The 19,998-nt window shown below is 42.6% G+C and overlaps 1 protein-coding gene across 7 annotated transcripts in view; it reads left to right on the plus strand.

Moving 5' to 3' along the window:
• LOC137370043 (polyamine-modulated factor 1-binding protein 1-like) overlaps nt 1–19,998 on the plus strand; it is a 719,669-nt gene that overhangs the window by 581,702 nt on the left and 117,969 nt on the right. For all 7 annotated transcript variants that reach the window (XR_010975068.1, XM_068032077.1, XM_068032078.1 and 4 more), the window contains one exon: nt 14,568–14,735. Coding sequence is in view for 6 of the 7 variants with exons in the window: in XM_068032077.1 (XP_067888178.1) it covers nt 14,568–14,735 (168 nt within the window). In the remaining variant the exon portion in view is untranslated. The remainder of the gene's footprint in view (nt 1–14,567; nt 14,736–19,998) is intronic.

Below are 19,998 nucleotides of genomic sequence, written 5' to 3' on the forward strand. Positions count from 1 at the left end.
TGGACAGAAATTTAAACTTTGGCACCAGTGGTCCGCTCTTTTCATGCCCCAAACGAGAATGAAAGTCCTGACCAGGGGAGTAGATTTTCCTCCACGTGCAAACCTCAGGTGGTTGACGGGAGCCCTCGTCCATTATGAGGGCCAAAACGCATTAGCAAATAAGCATCAAAGGAGAACCAGATGGCCTTTGGGTCAGAAAAAGCTAGGTCTGTGGGTATGTCTGAGCCCTGATGTGACAGTGGCCCAGGCTGGTTTTTACCTGAGGTCTCCTGTTCTGTTGGATTGCTGGTTGATATTTAAGTGCGTGCTGCTTAAGACTTTTGACTATGGTCCTCGGCTGCCAAAATGGATAACAAAAATTTAACTTGCACTGCGCAAAATTATCCAATCATTTAGTTGAAAAATTGTGAGTAGCATGCACTTGATTTTCCAATATGCCCTGCTAGTAGGCAAGGTTCTTCTCTGACAATGTAAACTCAAAATTTCTCATATCAAACACAAAATTAACTGCTTCAGTTATTAGAAATGAGAAGATTCTCCCCTCATGAAACAGTGGATATGTGGAATAGATTCCCAGCAAAAGTAGCCAATGGTGTGGCAGTTTACTACATGAAAAATCCATGGGTGGAACTTTCAATTTTGGGGACTGAAGTCAAATAGTAATGGGTTACATTGAGTTCAGTGGGATGGGAGATAGTGCAGGGTGTATAACAAGCGGATGAGACACTATCACCAATCATCTTTATTGAGAATAGAATTTAGGGTTATAGAAATTAATATAGACAGAGATAAATACTCCACAGAACACAATGGAACAGATTTGAGTTTGGCCTAAAATTGGGATCAATGGACTTACCACCGTAAATACTGATGTTCTGGCTGCTGCCAGTCTGAAAGAGACCTACCACTGGATGATAGCAACACCAATTTGTTTCAGGCACAAGGCCCTTTTAATATGCAAATCTTGGTCCTCTGATGTGCATAGGACCTCAATTGCCATTTTCGGACTGAACTGGGTGAAGCATGTGCCATGCACACTCAAACCGGTTTTACTAGTGCTACAGCTGAAATGGTCCATAAAGGATCAGTTTTAAATTATTTTTGGGGGGCCAGGATGAACAGGATGCTTCTCTAGAACTCAGACAGATAATGGGCTGCTGCGCCTTGGGCTCTCTCCTCCCTGCTGTTGTGATCCCCGAGGAATTACTTTATTACCGACTGGACACAAAAGTCACCTAATTTTGAACCATTCTGAATCCAGTGAGCTGCATCAGGATGACCATTTAGGTGAACATTTCAACTGTTTTATTTAAATGAGGTCTGAGCCTTAAGATGGTTCTGATTTGATCACTTCAGGGATAGGAGTCGTTCAGCTGTCCAAAGGTTAAAATCTAGCCAATTTTAGCTCTATCTACAAAATATTTTGAGAATTTTTGTTACAGTTGCACAATCAAATAAAAAGCTGACTAATGAGTTTCTGCATATGAAATCAAGGTAAGGAACCCACATTAAGAGATGAAAGAGCTTGGGAGGGGGAATTGTAGGGCTGGAGGAGGATACAGAGAAAGGAAAGATATAGTCATGAAGGCATATAAACACGAGTGGGAGTTTTTAATTGGAGGTGTTAAGGGACCAAGAGCCAATGTAGTTCGTCAAGGACAGTATTGATGGATGAATGGAGTACTACGGGATAGAATATGGGCATCAAGGTTTTGGATGAGTTAAAGTTTACGCAGGGTTGAGGATGGGAGGTCAACCAAGAAATGTATTGGAATAATCGAGTCTTTAGGTGACAAAGGATGAACGTTCCAACATCAGATGGCAGAGACAGTTAATTTTACGGAGGTGGAATTAGACAGTGTTTGTGATGCAGAGTATATGGGATGGAAGCAAAACTGAACGTTTAATTGGTTTCCTAGGCTCCATGAAACAGTGGCCATGGAGGAGGATGTTTCTTGATTACAGAGTTTGTGGTGAAGATAGTGATTTCTTCACAATGTTTAATTGAAGGAAATAAGGACTCATTCAAGACTGATAATCAAATAAGGAGAGGGACAGCTGGGAGTTGTCAGCATAGATATGGAAGCTGACTCTATGTCAGTGGATAATGTCGACAAGGGGCAGCAATAGGAAGAGGAAGGAGCCAATGGCAGATCCTTAGAGAGTTTGGAGGTAATGGTGGAGGCTGGGAAGGGAGACCGTTGCTGGAATCCTCTAGCTGCAATCAGATCGATGTGAGTGGAACCAAGCGAGGACAATCTCATTGAACTGAACAACAGAGGAACTATGTTGGAGAAGGATGGTGTGGTCACCATGTCAAGGATTGCAGACAGGATCTTGAATGATAACGCCCCATGGTCGCAATCATGGAATGGTTGTGATTTGTGTCCATTTCAGTGGTGTGTTAGGTACCAAAACCTGATTGGGGAAATTCAAGAGTAAAGTTGCAGGAGAGATGGATACAGATAAGGAAGGTGACAACACATTCAAGAACTTAGGTGAGGAAAGGGAGATTCAAGGTGGTATGTTGCAAGGATACTGTGTAGAGCATGGGTTTTTAAAGAGCTGGTGATTTTGAAAGCATGAGGAATGGCACCTGAAGAGAGCTCACCATTTTCAACATCAGCTAGTTTGGGGGACAGGAAGGGAAGTTGGGCAGTCAACAGTTTAGAGAGAATGAGATTTCATGAACAGTATAATGGCAAATAGGAGAGAAACTAGAGAAAGATGTTTTTAAGGCAAGAATGGGAGAATCTTGGGGTGAGATCTGGCATGGAGAACGTGGTAAAACAGCAGCTATAGGAACAGGAGGGCTGAATTTTATTTGGGCCCCGCTGCGGAGTGCCGGCGCCCTTTAAACCCGGTGGAGTGCCCGCATTCAGCGGCTGCTGCAGAACCCCCATGAAATTTCACGTGGGGCCTCATTTAAATAGTGGGGGCGGAGCCCCCGCCCCATTGACACGTAGCAGCGGCATCCGCATCCGCATCCCTGGCAACAGCGTTCGGCGCTACCGTACAGGCACCGGTGCCATTTTTAAAGGGCTTTAAGCCATTAGAATTACTTCAAATTTTTAAACGGGCATCAGTATGAAATTTTTATGAAACAATGAAAAATATGTTGATGGCCTTTCCCCAACCTCCCAATGGTCATTTCAATGCCCGAAATGACTAACATATTCCTTTTTCCCTACCCGAACGTAATCCTCTAAATTTATAACATTTGGCCTCTAACCCATTGCCACCATCCCCACATCCAATAAAAATTGATATTCCCGCTCCTCCACCTCTCCCGCCCGCTGCCAGGCAGCAGGAGGCCGCACTGAAGTCCCCCTGCTGCAGGTAATATGCGTCAGGCCCTTCTTGACGTTGTGGGTCAGGGCGAGCCTCTCCCCACAACATTTTACCAGCCCCCGTGCTGCGATCCACGGCATCGAGGGGCCGGTAAAATTCAGCCCAGGCGTATGCCATTCAGTCCCTCATGCCTGTTCCACTATTCAATTAGATTATGGCTTATCTGTATCTTAATCCATCTACCCTTCTTGGTATTGTAACCCTTAATATCGTTGCCTAACAAAAATTTATCGAACGAAGCCTCAAGACTTAATGTCTTGCTGTATGTCAGCAATAGCTGAGAATGGTTCAGCCCAAGGTCGCAACATGGCTCAATTTATTTAACACCTGATTCCTCAGTAGATAAACTTTTTAGTGCCACTGGTTCAACTTCTTCTTGGGGGCCAACCTTTTACTCCTGAACAGCATTAGAAACCCATCCAACATCATATTGGTTCAGCTGTTGGCAGCTGCCTAAAACAGATGTTAGGTACCATGATTATAATAATGAGGCCTATCATGTTTTAACACCAAAAACAGATATTAGTTAACTCAGATCAGGATTATCTCATCTACATGGAGCCTAATCAGCAGTCCTTTAAGGGACTTCTAGAGACTGCCACCAAGAAAGTAGGTCTTTTAAAAATACCTGAATATTAATGTGCTGCTGTCTGCCACCACTTGCCTCCCTGCACCCCCTATTCTCCTCCTGACTCACCTTAGTCCCTCAACTGGCTAATCTTCCAATCCTCCCCCCACGCCCCTTCGCCTCCCCACCCCCCCCCCCCACACTGCCACCACCACCGCCCCCCCGTCCCACACCACCCCCCTTCAACGATCAGGTAGCTGCTTCCAAGGCTACAACTGCTGCCTGCAGCTCGCTAGTATTATACTAATGAAACCGACAGATGACCAATTGCAATGGTCCTGCAGCTGGCTTTGTTAGGCGCAAGTAGCATCCGCTGCTCCTTGATCGCACCCTGATTCAGGCAAGTTCCAATTTCTAGGCCATCATCTTTGTAATGGGCACATCATAATATCCTGGGAACCATTCCACATTCCCAGTATGGCCTGTTGATTTATTTTCTTTCTGTACCTTTTGCAACCCAAAGTTTATTGTTGTTGCCTGCTACCAGGCAGCTAAGACACAGAGTGCTTTGAGGTTAATTATTTCTTCACTAATGGAAACTTTGCCAATCAACTAACAGACATGCCTCTCTCTAACAAGATTATCAGCCTTCCACTCTCACATTAAACCTTCAAGTTTCCTGATGATAGGACATTCAAACATAGCTTGAACAGTTTCAGCCTGTTCCTGCCCTACTGAACTTATTTCTTCCTATCTTGACTCTATCTTTTCTCCCCTGGTCCAGTCTCTTCCCACCTACATCCGTGACTCTTCTGATGCCCTACGTCATTTTGACAATTTCCAGTTTCCCAGCCCTAACCGCCTCCTCTTCACTATGGACATCCAATCTCTCTACACCTCCATCCCCCACCAGGATGGTTTGAGGGCTCTCCGCTTCTTCCTTGAACAGAGGGCCAACCAGTCCCCATCCACCACCACCCTCCTCCACCTGGCTGAATTTGTTCTAACATTGGACAACTTCTCCTTCAACTCCACTCACTTCCTCCAAGTAAAAGGTGTTGCTATGGGTGCCCACATGGGTCCCAGTTACGCCTGTCTTTTTGTGGGATATGTCGAACATCCCTTGTTCCAGTCCTACTCAGGCCCCCTCCCCCAACTCTATTTCCGGTACATTGATGACTGTATTGGTGCCGTTTCCTGCTCCCGCCCAGAACTAGAATACTTTATTAACTTTGCTTCTAATCCATCTCCGACACGGCCCTTCCCTTCCTCGACTTCTCTGTTTCCATCTCTGGGGATAGGCTGTCTACGAATATTCATTATAAGCCCACCGACTCCCACAGCTACCTCGACTAAACTTCTTCACACCCTGCCTCCTGTAAGGACTCCATTCCATTCTCCCAGTCTCTCCGTCTCCGACGCATCTGCTCTGATGATGCTACCTTCCACGACAGTGCTTCCGATATGTCTTCCTTTTTCCTCAACCGAGGATTCCCCCCCACTGTGGTTGACGTGGCCCTCAACCATGTATGGCCCCTTTCCCGCACCTCTATCCTCAACCCTTCCCCTCCCTCCCAGAACCACGACAGGATTCCCCTTGTCCTCACATTCCACCCCACCAGCCTCCAGATCCAAAGGATCATCCTCCGCCACCTCCGCCACATCCAGTTTGATGCCACTACCAAACGCCTCTTCCCCTCCCTTCCCCTGTCAGCATTCCGAAGGGATCATTCCCTCCGCAACACCCTCATCCACACCTCCATTATCCCCACCACCTTGTCCCCTCCCCACGACACCTTCCCCTGCAATCGCAGGAGGTGTAATACCTGTCCATTTACCTCCTCTCTCCTCACTATCCCAGGCCCCAAACACTCCTTTCAGGTGAAGCAGCGATTTACTTGTACCTCTTTCAATGTAGTACACTGTATTCGCTGCTCACAATGTGGTCTCCTCTACATTGGGGAGACCAAACGCAGATTGGGTGACCACTTTGCGGAACACCTCTGCTCAGTCCATAAGCATGACCCTGAGCTTCTGGTTGCTGGCCATTTCAACACACTCCCTTGCTCTCATGCTCACATCTCTGTCCTGGGATTGCTGCAGTGTTCCAGTGAACATCAACACAAGCTCGAGGAACAGTACCTCATTTACTGATTAGGCACACTACAGCCTGCCGGACTTTTCTTTGTTTTCCTTTTTTATTTCGTTATTTTATTTTAGGTTTTTCAATTTTAGTTTGTTTCCACTGTGCTTACCCACTGTTTTGGGTTTTTTAAATGTGTTTTTTTATGTTTGTGCTTGGAGTGCTCTGTGCTATACAGTCATTCACACCGTATCTGTACTAACACTTCGTCTTTCAGCACACCATTAGCATACCGTTCGCCTTTGTTCACTGACCTTCTGGTCAGTTATTCTCTGTGACCTTGGCCTATCAACACCTTCACCTTTGTTATCTCTTGCCCCACCCCCACTTTACTTGCTTAAAACCTTTTACATTTCTAATATTTGCCGGTTCTGAAGAAGGGTCACTGACCTGAAATGTTAACTCTGCTTCTCTCTGTACAGATGCTGCCAGACCTGCTGAGTATTTCCAGCATTTCTTGTTTTTATTACTTGAACAGTGTTTAGAAGAGTCAGGCTGCTGCATCTTTCCTCTTTTGGCTTCTTTAGTGAATGGCAAGTTACAAATATATTGTATAGAAACATAGAAAAATAGGAGCAGGAGTAGGCCATTCGGCCCTTCGAGCCTGCACCGCCATTCAATACGATCATGGCTGATCATCCAAACTCAGTACCCTGTTCCCGCTTTCTTCCCGTATCCCTTGATCCCTTTAGCCCTAAGAACTATATCTAACTCTTTCTTGAATATATTTAATGATTTGGCCTCAACTGCTTTCTGTGGTAGAGAATTCCACAGGTTCACCACTCTCTGGGTGAAGAAATCCCTCCTCATCTCAGTCCTAAATAGCTTACCCCTTATTCTTAGACTGTGACCCCTGGTCCTGGACTCCCCAGCTATCGGGAACATCCTTCCTGCATCTAGTCTGTCCAGTCCTGTTAGAATTTTGTAGGTTTCTATGAGATCCCCTCTCATTCTTCTAAACTCTGGCGAATAAAATCCTAATTGACCCAATCTCTCTTTATACATCAGACCTGCCATCCCAGGAATCAGTTTGGTGGACCTTCGCTGCACTCCCTCCATAGCAAGAACATCCTTCCTCAGATAAGGAGACCAAAACTGCACACAATACTCCAGAAGTGGTCTCACCGAGGCCTTGTATAATTGCAGCAAGACATCCTTGCTGCTGTACTCGAATCGTCTCACTATGAAGGCCAACATACCATTTGTCTTCTTAACTTCCTGCTGCACCTGCATGCTTACTTTCAGTAACTGGTGCACAAGGACACTCAGGTTTTGCTGCACCTCCCCCTTTCCCAATCTATTGCCGTTCAGATAATCTGCCTTTCTGTTTTTGCCACCAAAGTGGATAACCTCACATTTATTCACATTATACTGCATCTGCCATGTATTTGCCCACTCACTCAACCTGTCCAAATCGCACTGGAGCTTCTCTGAATCCTCCTCACAGCTCAAACTCCCACTCAGCTTTGTGTCGTCTGCAAACTTGGATATATTACATTTAATTCCCTCATCTATATCATTAATATATATTGTGAGTAGCTGGGGTCCTAGCACTGATCCCTGCGGTACCCCACCAGGCACTGCCTGCCGCTTGGAAAAATACCCGTTTATTCCTACTCTTTGTTTGCTGTCTGCCAACCAGTTCTCTATCCATGTCAGTACCTTACCTCCAATTCCATGTGCCAAATTATGCATGCTAATCCCTAATGTGGGACCTTATCAAAAGCATTCTGAAAGTCTAAATACACCACATCCACTGGTTCTCCCTTATCTATTCGACTAGTTACATCCTCAAAAATGTCCAGTAAATTTGTCGAGCATGTTTTCCCTTTCGTAAATCCATGTTGACTTTGTCCAATCCTGTTATTGTTTTCCAAGTGCTCTGTTATGACATTCTTTATAATGGACTCTAGCATTTTCCCCACTACTGATGTCAGGTTAACCGGTCTATAATTCCCTGTTTTCTCTCTACCTCTTTTTTTTAAATTGTGGGGTTACATTAGCTACCCTCCAATCCGTTCCACAGTCTATAGAATTTTGAAAAATGACCAGCAATGCATCTACTATCTCTAGGGTTACTTCCTTAAGTACTCTGGGATGTAGCTTATCAGACCCTGGGGATTTATCGGCCTTCAATCCCATAAATTTCCTTAACACAATTTCCCTACTAATACTGATTTCATACGTTTCCTCCTTCTCACGAGACCCTATATTCCCCAACATTTCTGGGAGGTAATTTGTGTCCTCCTTGAAGACGGAACCAAAGTATGTATTTAATTGGTCTGCCATTTCTTTGTTCCCCATTATAAATTCCCCTGTTTCTGACTGTAAGGGACCCACATTTGTTGTCACTAATCTTTTTCTCTTCACGTATCTATAGAAGCTTTTACAGTCAGTCTTTATGTTCTCTGCAAGCTTACCTCCTACTCTATTTTCCCCTTAATCAATCCCTTTGTCCTCCTTTGCTGAATTCTAAACTGCTCCCAATCCTCAAGTTTGCTGCTTGTTCTGGCCATTTTATATTTCTCCTCCTTGGATCCATTACTATCCCTAATTTCTTTTGTAAGCCACGGTTGAGCCACCCTCATTTTTGCGCCAGACAGGTTTAAGTAACATTCCCCAATCTATCATAGCCAACTCGCACCTCATACCTTCATAGTTTCCTTTATTTAGATTCAGGACCCTAGTCTCGGAATCAACTCTCTCACTCTCCATCTTAATGAAGAATTCTAACATGTTATGGTCGCTCTTTCCCAAGTGACTCCACACAACAAGATTGTTAACTAATCCTTTCTCATTACACAATACCCAGTCTAGGATGGCCTGTTCTCTATTTGGTTCCTCAACGTATTGCTCCAAAAAACCATCACGTACGCACTCCAGGAATTTCTCCTCAACAGTATTATTGCTAATTTGGTTTGCCCAATCTATATGCAGATTAAAGTCACCCATAATTACAGTTGCACCCTTATTGCATGCATCTTTAATTTCCTGTTTAAAGCCATCCTCTACATCATAACTGCTGTTTGGGGGTGTGTATACAACCCCCACCAACCTTTTCTGCCCCTTGGTGTTTCTTAGCTCCACCCATACTGATTCCACATCAGTATTCTCGGAGCTAATATCCTTCCTCACCATTGTATTGATTTCCTCTTTTACTAACAATGTTACTCCACCTTTCCCTTTTTGCCTGTCCTTCCTAAATATTGAATACCCTTGGATGTTCACTTCCCATCCTTGGTCACCCTGCAGCCATGTCTCCGTAATCGCAACTATATTGTATCCATTTATATCTATTTGTGCGGTTAATTCACCTACCTTATTGCACGTACTCACTGCATTGAGACACAATGCCTTTCGGCTTGTCTTTTTAACATTCTTTGTCTTCTTAGTATTATTTCGCACTATGGCCCTATTTGTTTCTTGCCCTTGAATTCTATGCCTTCCACTTTTGCCTTTTCGTTTCCTGTCTTTCATTTCTATCCTTGTTTCCTCCTCCTCAGTCTCCCCGCTCAGGTTCCCATCCCCCTGCCATTCTAGTTTAAATCCTCCCCAACAGCACTAGCAAACACCCCTGCAAAGACATTGGTTCCAGTCCTGCCTGGGTGTTACCCGTCCCGCTTGTACAGGTCCAACCTTCCCCAGAACTGGTCCTGATGTCCCAGGAATGTAAATCTCTCCCTCTTGCACCATTTCTCCAGCCACGCATTCATCTGGTCTATTCTTCTGTTCCTATACTCACTAACACATGGCACAGGAAGTAATCCTGAGATTACTACCTTTGAGGTCCTGCTTTTTAATTTAGCTCCTAACTCCTTAAATTCATCTTGCAGGACCTCATCCCTTTTGCTACCTATGTCGTTGGTACTGACATGTACCACGACCAATAGCTATTTACCCTCCCCCTTCAGAATGTCCTGCAGCCACTCCGAGACATCCTTGACCGTACCACCAGGGAGTCAACATACCATCCTGGAGTTTCGTTTGCGGCCACAGAAACGTCTGTTCCATTTACAATTGAATCTCCTATCACTATGGCTCTTCCAGTCTTCCCCCCCCTGCTGTGCAGCAGAGCCATCCGTGGTGCCATGAATTTGGCTGTTGCTGCTTTCCCTTGGGAGGCCATCCCCCCAACAGTATCCAAAGCGGTATATCTGTTTGAGAGGCGGATAGCCACAGGGGACTCCTGCACTACCTGCCTGCTCCTACTACTCTGCCTGGTGATCACCTATCCCTTTTCTGCCTGTGCAGCCATTATCTGTGGTGTGATCACCTCGCTAAATGTGCTATCCACGACGTCCTCAGTATCACGGATGCTCCACAGTGAATCCACCCACAGCTCTAACTGCGTAATGCAGGTAGCCAGTAGCTGCAGATGGATGTACTTCCTGCACACCTGGTTGTCAGAGACACTGGAAGCATCCCTGATTTCCCACATAGCGCAGGAGGAGCATATCATGGGTGCGAGCTCTCCTGCCATGACTTACCTTTAGATTACCTAGCTACTCCCAATAAAAAATACTAATTACAGTAAGCCTTGTTCTACTCCAAACACTACCCACTACAATCTAAAGTCCTTAATAAATGACACTAATTTTTAAAAAAACACACTTTAGTAGTACTTTATTACTTATACGGTAGGTTTTGAGGTTTCTTTTCAAACTAAAACTTTCCCCTTTTTTTTAAGCTATTTAACTGCACTAACAACTGTTACTTACCCAACCAATCACCTTGCATATTTCCCGTGATGCCACTGTAAGTTTTTTTTTCCCTCTTTCGAATCTCCGCGCACGCTGGCACACAGAGAGAGCGAGAGCCTGCTGCCGCTCCGGTCTCCAGGTAAGTGCGTTTTGCAGAGAAAAAATACACTGACTTAATAAAGTTAGTTTTGCTTGTTATAGAGCCCCAGCAAGTGTAAAATATTGGCTTTTGTATTGTAATTAAATACAAATTATTTAATTCTGAAGATTTGATTTTTTTCAGCGAGATATCAAATTATTTATGATGCTGTGCATGTTTTCATACAGCAGCTATTCTGGTGTGTATTGTACATTTTGTTTTTAGTTTGTCAATATTTCTTTTGCAGTTGATGCAGATAACTATCAAAGGGCAGCCTATCAAAGTTGGTATTTTAAGAAATCAAGTATGATCAATTGTATCTCAAATACAGAGTGGTTGGAATTCTGAACCTCACACATTTGTGATGGCCTGAAAATATATCTAGTGCATGCACATATTTTCTTCTAAGTTTGGCAAGAAGGTCTTGATAGAATATGTTGTGCTCTCTCCATGACATTCTAATAGAAACATTATACTGATCCACAAAACTGATTTTTTAATTGTGTCTCCATAATAGTCAATTTGTGATCTTTTCTACTTTACTTTATTCTGTTACTGTCTTACACATGCTGAATGCCATTATTGCATTTTGCTTTTAACTAGAGAGGGATTTGGAAATGGTAATTTTGTACAGTCTTGATGTAACAGAATAAGTTGTCAAATATCATGCCAGATGACAATGTGATGGCCTTCTATGTTCAGTAGCATAATATACATCATAGTTTGAAAGTTAGGGTAAATCAGTGAGGATTATCAGTAACAAACTTATTATGTCTAGGTATATTTGCAATGGATGGTGTCAAGTAATATAAACCTTCTATAAGAAAATTATTAATGCATTTAAAAGTCTATTCTGAATGTCCTTGGTAAGTGGTGACTTTTTTTCACTTTTGCAGTTGGATAAATAATGAGAATGTATTCTCTGATAGCAGGTCAAGAGGTGATATGACTGTTGTTTTAGAATTCTAAAGGCACTGCAAAATATAGAGCAATTCGAGTTGTTTCACCTTGTTCAGAACAGCGAATCCAGAAGGCACGGCCTACATTTGAAAGGGTCAAATTCAAAACTAATCTGCACAAACAATCGGATGGATATTATTCCGACAACGGGGGCCCCGGCGGCGGACTGGAAGACGAGGGGGGTGGGTGGGTGGTGGAATTCCACGGCGGGCAACCAATTAACTGCCTGCCGTCAAGGACACTGTCCCTTTAAGGGATGAGCTCCCAATTCCAGACCTGTCAGCCAATCGAAAGGCCGGCAACTCTGCAGTAGCAGCAGTCACAGCCAATACTGCAGGAGGCCTGCAGTATGAAGAGAGGAGATGATTGATGAGGACTCCAGGACAGGTGAATAGGGTTGGGGTTGTTGGGGCCAGTCAAGCAGACCCCGGCAATGGGGTGGAAGGGAGGTTGGGGAGGGTGAGAATGGATCCAAAGAAGGGATCCCACCACCCCCTCGGACCCTACTCAAAGGCCACCAGGCTTTATGTGGTGACATCTCCACTAGGCGGCGGACCCCTCCGCCTTCAATAAAATTGAAGTGGAGGCAGGAAGAGAGCCTTAAGTGGCCATTAATTGGCCTGGGGCAGGGAGGTGTTCTCAGCCTTCCCCACCCGGGGCAAAATCGCAGGGGGCCCGGGCAATGTGGGAATGGCGCCCCCTGACATTTTGTTTGCCCCCTGCCTCCCTGACCGCCTCCAAGGTCAGAACAAAATCCTACCCAATATATATTCAGCGCTTATTTTATATGTTTAAAAGCAAGTTCTGTATTACTAATATTATTTGTTCACCAGTATATTTTGCACAGCAGTGATTTATTTTTGTTTTGAAATTTCCAATATCAATGCATTGTAGTTTAATATTTTTATATTTTTTCTTAGACAAAAGTATATGCATAATATAGCACCTTGTTAGTTTTAGACAGCTTATGAAAGTGTTTCAGGCTCCACAATTAGATTGGGTTTTATAATATACCCTTTCAGGGATCTACAATGAGGCACCTCTGTCAACCTTTACTCTATTCACAGCTCTGGCAGCTGTTTGAAACAAAAGACGCTACATTTAAGTAATCAAAATATCTGCATTGCTTGGCCATTTACAGTTCCCTATCAAGACATAAAAAATGTTAATTTTAGAAGATTTATTTTATGACCTGTAATTACTGTCATTAAGAAAGCTCTGGAGACTAACATGGAGCTTTGACTGAAATTTAGCTTGACACATTCCATAATTAATGCTGAATTAACATGCGACATTATGTGCCAGATAAAATTATTTTCCTTGCAGCGAGAACTGCAATTCAAAGCATGAGCTCGGAATGGTTATACTGGCTAGCATATAAGGTTTCAAAAAACAGAATCAAAAAATATAGGATCATTTAGAAACAAAATGTAAAAAAAAATTCCAGAAACGTCCTCTGTTTTAGCAAGAATGGCAAAGATACACAAAACAGCAACTTTCAGCCTTTAAATGTAATGAAAAACAAAAAGGTTTGGACTGCAGAAAATAATTTTATTAACTGCACAATTTATACCATAAGTTTGTTATATCAAAATACATTTTTGCAATAATGTTCTATGCATAAACAACCTAATAAAATACAACATAATAAAATATACTCTTTTTTACATTTAAAGCAGCTGTAAAAAGACAATAAACTGCATAATTTATCCAGACTAAAGTCACAATTGGCAATCATATTTGTTTATGTAATGCTTTCTGAATGCAGCCAATGGAATTAGCCCCATGCATTACAAATAATAGGAAAGTTCCAGCTCGACACATTCCACCTCTGATATTAACTGGATTATCTATGTTCAAATGTGCATGAGTTCCAAATGTGATTTTTACTCAAAATTCAGTTTTTACTCTTAACATTACAAGTTCTTATGTTCCAACTGATCTTGTGCTGTATTTGTAATTGTTAGTTCTCAAGTCTACCTAAAAACAGATGTTACTAAATTATATTAATGTTTGTTATGTTTTAGTTGCATGAGTACAATAGAACATTTGCAATACTTTAAGAACATAGTGAGTGAGACTTTTTACTCATCATAATGTTTTAACTAGAATGCCGGAAAAAAACAATAGGGCCAAAATTCTAGTAGGCCCGCCCCACCACTGCCAATGAGGCAGAGCAGTACCCATAGCCACCCAATTAAAGGATACAAATCTCATTGCAAATTGTGGGAAGAGGGTCATTGGTTTGTTTGGGGCAGGCCCAAGAAGTAGAGACCAGAAGTGAAAGATCTTTCGCACCAATGGGAGCCATAACTCTGGCAGCTTGTTAAGTCACTTCAGAAAGTAGTTGCATGTAGGTGTCAGACCTGACAGGTTCCCTTCCCGAAGGACATTAGTGAACCAGTTATTTTTTTTATGAGAATTCAGCAGGTTTCAGGTGCCAAATTACAAATTACTGGATCTTTTGAATTCAATTTGACAGCTTGCTATGGTGGAATTTGAACTGTCAGTCACTGCATTGCTAGTCCAGTATCATACTGAGCTCACCACCAGCTTCTCAAGGGCAGTTTTGGATGGGCAATAAATGCTGGCCTAGCCAGCAACACCCACATCCCATGAACAAATTAAAAAAAAATATACTACCTTAGCAATTGCATTTGGTGAGAAAGAGAGCTTTGATTAGTCTGTTAATTTTTTGCTCTCTAGGTACAAAAATATGAAGAGAGACTAACAGAACTAGGTATTCGATTGAACCAAGCACTGAAAAAAAACAAAGAAAATACCAAAGATTTGGTCACTAAAGATGAACAACTGATTATGCATGAAAGGGAGATGGCTGTCCTACAACAGAGGCTCCAAGGCAACATGGAGGAGGTATAGTTGTGATTGCACTGTATAGCAATATATGAATATATAATAGTGTCTGTAATCCAGTGAATAATTCTTTGTTATCTTTGAAACTAAAGAGTCAATATTATTCTTCTATCAGTAACTTGATAGACCTCTTGCTCTCACTGTGAAATGCAGAAAGATGCCAACAGCGTGGGTTCAATCTCAATCCCAGCTGTGGTAGTTCATGGAGGCCTGCCTCCCCGCCTTGCCCCATACTTGAGGAGTGGTGACCCTCAAGCTATACATCACCAACTGTCTCTCTCTAAGGGGGAGAGATGCTCTATCTCTCACTGCTACTTTTGTAGACCATACAATGTCTTCTGTGCTGTCATGCAGCCTACCTGATATTAAATCAAGGATGAGCTAGGAATCTAGTCATCTTATTCAGCTACCTCCAAAAACTCCACCTTCTTACCTCTGACTCCTTCCCTATTCCTTATTGCTCACTCAAGCTGAATCAGAATATGTGAAACCTGAGTGTCCTGTTTGATCCAGAGGTCAATTTCAAACTTCCTATCATATTCAGTATCAAAAATGCTAACTCCTGTTAGGAATAAGAATTTTTAATGTTATAGGCAAGACTGCAGACATGCTTCTATATGCTAAGCATGAGATCAACATGTAGTCAAACATTTGAAGCTTTGTTAAGGGTTAAGTGAGCAAATATTAAATTTTCAACTGATCAGAGTTAGTATGGATTTGTAAAGGGTAGGTCATACCTGATGAACCTGATTAAATTTTTTGAAGAGATGACTAAAGTAGTGGACAGGGGAATGCCTATGGATGCTATCTATATGGACTTCCAGAAGGCATTTGATAGTCCATCATAAGATACTTTTAGCTAAAGTTGAAGCCCATAGGTTGAAGGAAAAGTATTGACCTGGTTAGGAAATTGGCTGAGTGGCAGGAAACAGAGAGTAGGGAGAATGGGCAGGCACTTAAATTGGCAAGATGTGACTTGTAATGTGCCTCATTGATCTGTATTGGGGTCTCAACCATTCACTGTATTTAACGAAAGCCACATATCCAACTTTTCCAATGACATAAAGAGAGGTGGCATTGTAAGCAGTGTGGATGGAATCATAAAATTGCAGAAAAGTATTGATAGAAAGAAAGACTTGCATTTATATAGCACCTTTAATGATCATGTGACATCCCAAAGATTTTACAGCCAATGAAGTACTTTTGAAGTGTAGTCATTGTTGTAATGTAGGAAATGTGGCAGCCAATTTACATACAGCAAGCTCCCATAAACAGCAATGTGATGATGGCCAAATAGACTCTTTTTGTGATGTTGGTAAAGGGATGGATAAATATTGGCCAGGACACCGAGGCCAACTCCCCTGTTCCTGTTTGAAATAATGGGATAGATTAAGTGAATGGGCAAAACTGTGGCAAATAGATTTCAATGTAGGCAAATGTGAAATCATCCACTTGAACTTAATAAGGCTAGAACAGGACACTTCCAAAATGGTGAAAAGCTAGAAGCAGTGGAGTTCCAAAAAGACTTGGGGGTCCAGGTACATAGATCATTAAAATATAATGAACAGCTACAGAAAATAATTGAAAAGGCTAATGGAATGTGGGCCTTTATAGCTAAAAGATTAGAATACAAGGGGGTAGATATACACAGCCTTGCTCAGACCACACCTGGAGTACTGTGAGCAATTCTGGCCACCACACCTTAGGAAGGTTATATAGGCTTTAGAGGGAGTGCAGCAGAGTTTTACCAGAATGATATCTGGACTCCAAGGATTAAAGCACAAAGAGAGATTACACAAACTAGGATAAAAGCAAAATACTGCGGATGCTGGAAATCTGAAATAAAAACAAGAAATGCTGGAACCACTCAGCAGGTCTGGCAGCATCTGTGGAAAGAGAAGCAGAGTTAACGTTTCGGGTCAGTGACCCTTCATCCGATGAAGCATTTCTTGTTTTTATTACACAAACTAGGGTTGTAATCCCTGGAATTTGGAAGGTTAAGGGGCGATTTGATTGAAGTTTTCAAAATATTAAGATGAACAGATAAGGTAGATACAGAAAAACTAATTCCGCTGGTTGGGGAGTGCAGGACTAGTGGGCATAGTTTAAAAATTAGAGCCAAACATTTCAGGAGTGAAATTAGGAATTATTTCTACACACAAAGGGTGGTAGAAGTTTGGAACTCTCTTCCACAAACAACAATTGATGCTGGATCAATTGTTACTTTTAAATCTGATATTGATAGATTTTTGTTATCCGAATTTGTTAAAGGATATGGGGAAAAGGCAGGATATGGGGAAAAGGCAGCATATGGAGTTGGTCACAGATCAACCATGATCTAATTGAATAACGGAACAAGCTCGAGGGGCTGATTGGCTTACTCCTGTTCCTATGTTCCTATATACGCACAACGAACATCAAGATTATGTAAGATACGGTTGTGGAAGAGCACATTACAGCCAGTTGTGTACAGCTTACTTTCTCTTTCCCACTCCTTTTGGCCTGGAACCACCAACCCTTTTGTCATTTGATTTGTCTTGCCCTCCACCGTATCACAGACCTTCCCTTTTGTTTTTTTTCCCCCCCCCACCCACCTGTCATGCAGACCCCCACCTGCCAAGAATGAGGCATATTAATGTTATCATATGAACATTGATTTTAAACTGTTGCTGGAGTGAAGAAAGGATGTTAAAAAAATCACCAGACACTTGGCTGGAAGGACATTTGCATACTAACAGACAGTGCCTGTGGAGACAAAGGACTATTCTCTGGTCCACTTAACCCACAATGGACTCTGATCACCAGACGTTGAAGGTGAGGCAGCTCACATTCCAGGATGACTGCTAAGATGGCAGAATCCACAAACAGAAGTGGTCAAACCAGCTAGTCACATGACTAACCTGTTAGGCAAACTTTTTTTTAAATTATGCCACAGAGAAAGACTCAGAAGGTAGTTTGGAACTGGAACTTGGAGCACGGAAGCCTCTCTCTCTCTCTCTCTCTCTCTTTCACTTTCTCCCAAGCCACTGGACCCACAGAAACACATAAACCTCAAGAGAGAAAAGACTGACCTCGAAACAAGTTGAAGCATGCACTAGGCCCCAGTGAATTGCAAGTCTGACCCGCAACCAAACACTTCACAGCAAACTCAAAGGACAGTAAAATAGAAACCCATCTATTGCCTCAAACTTTTCCCCTTTATTCTTTTCTACTTTTGTATGTCTGCGCGTGTGTTTATCACGTATGCATGCTAGCGTCGTCGCGTTGCATATTCGTAGTCGGTAACCGGATTAGAGTTTAAGATTAATAAACTTCTACCTTTCTTGTTTAAAATCTAAGAAAACCTGTCGGAATTGATTTCTTTGCCTTACAATTGGAAAGCGGTGAACGAGGATTCACTAAGGGGGAGCTAAAAAGACAGTGTTTTTAAAATTAAACCCTGTTATGGTTAAACCAGGCAAAGGCGGCGAGGGAACCTCGAGACTCCTTCTTACCTGATCGTAACACACCCCTTTCACTTGCTTAAAACCTATTACATTTCTAACTTTTCCCAATTCTGATGAAAGGTTATTGACCTGCAGCATTAACTCTTTTTTCTCTCTCCTCAGATGCTGCCAGACCTGCTGAGTATTTCCAGCATTTTCTGTTTTTATTTCAGATTTCCAGCATCTGTGGTATTTTGCTTTTGTGTCACTTTCTCTCTTTTCCAATTTCTTCTCCTTTCTGATATCTTGTCACCTGTGGTTATGATCTCATCTCATTTCTACTGATTTTATTGATTGTACTAATTGATTATACTGATTATGCTAATCTATAGGCCTTTGCAACCATAACCCTTTGTCCATTTTCAGTGCCAGTATCTGTCAAGATGCTCCAGTTCTGCTAAATATAATAGTCCCAAAATTGTACGGAAAACATCACTGGGTTAGCAAGACATAAAAATCTGATGAACAGGTGCTTTCCGGCCTCAAAGAATGCTGTAGCTGATCTTTGTACCAACATATGACTCTATGACTCTATTGATGACTCGACATACTGTCATTTGCATTTGCAGTCTTTCATTCTTAAACTGTTCTACTATAATGCTTCATATAAAATGAAACTTAATATAAATTAATCATTTTCATTTCGTACAGGATGGATATCTTTACGAACTTTAGTCTTGATATCCAAAACTCCCACTTTCACAACATTACCTTCCTCAACCCCACTACTGGCAAAACCCTTATTCACCCTTTTCTTGATTTCTCCAAAAACCTATCAATCAGTGTGCTGATCTCAACCCTCCACAAACTTCCAAACTTCTGCAACGCATTCTATCCCACACTACATCCTACCTGCTCATGACTGCCATCCGCATTAAGCTATGCTGGCTCCCTGTCTCCCAGTGCAAGAAAATGAAAATCCTCATTTACGAATCCCTTCATGGCCTCTGCAATCTCATCCAGCCTTACATTCCCTTCCAAGGGGGTTGAGGTATAAGTGTAAGGAAGTCCTGCTGCAATTATATAGGGCTTTTTTGAGGCTACACCTGGAGCACTCTGTGCAATTTTAGTGTACTTACCTAAGAAACATAGAAAATAGGAGCAGGAGTAGGCCATTCGGCCCTTCGAGCCTGCTCCGCCATTCATTATGATCATGGCTGATCATCCAACTCAGTAGCCTGTTCCCACTTTCGCCCCATACCCTTTGATCCCTTTAGACCCAAGAGCTATATCTAACTCCTTCTTGAAAACATACAATGTTTTGGCCTCAACTGCTTTCTGTGGTAGTGAATTCCACAGGCTCACCACTCTCTGGCTGAAGAAATTTCTCCTCATCTCAGTCCTGAAAGGTTTACCTCGTACCCTTAGACTATGACCTCTGGTTCTGGACTCCCCCACCATCGGGAACATCCTTTCTGCATCTACCATGTCAAGTCCTGTTAGAATTTTATAGATTTCTATGAGATCCCCCCTCACTCATCTGAACTCCAGCGAATATAATCCTAACCGACTCAATCTCTCCTCATACGTCAGTCCCACCATCCCAGGAATCAGTCAGGTAAACCTTCTCTGCACTCCCTCTATACCAAGAACATCCTTCCTCAGATAAGGAGACCAAAACTGCACACAATATTACAAGTGTGGCCTCACCAAGGCCCTGTATAATTGCAGCAAGACATCCCTGCTCCTGTACTGGAAACCTCTCGCTATGAAGGCTAACATACCGTTTGCCTTTTTTACCACCTGTTGCACCTGCATGCTTACCTTCAGCGACTGGT

The sequence above is a fragment of the Heterodontus francisci genome, chromosome 5, assembly GCF_036365525.1.
Source record: "Heterodontus francisci isolate sHetFra1 chromosome 5, sHetFra1.hap1, whole genome shotgun sequence".
NCBI lineage: Eukaryota > Metazoa > Chordata > Chondrichthyes > Heterodontiformes > Heterodontidae > Heterodontus > Heterodontus francisci.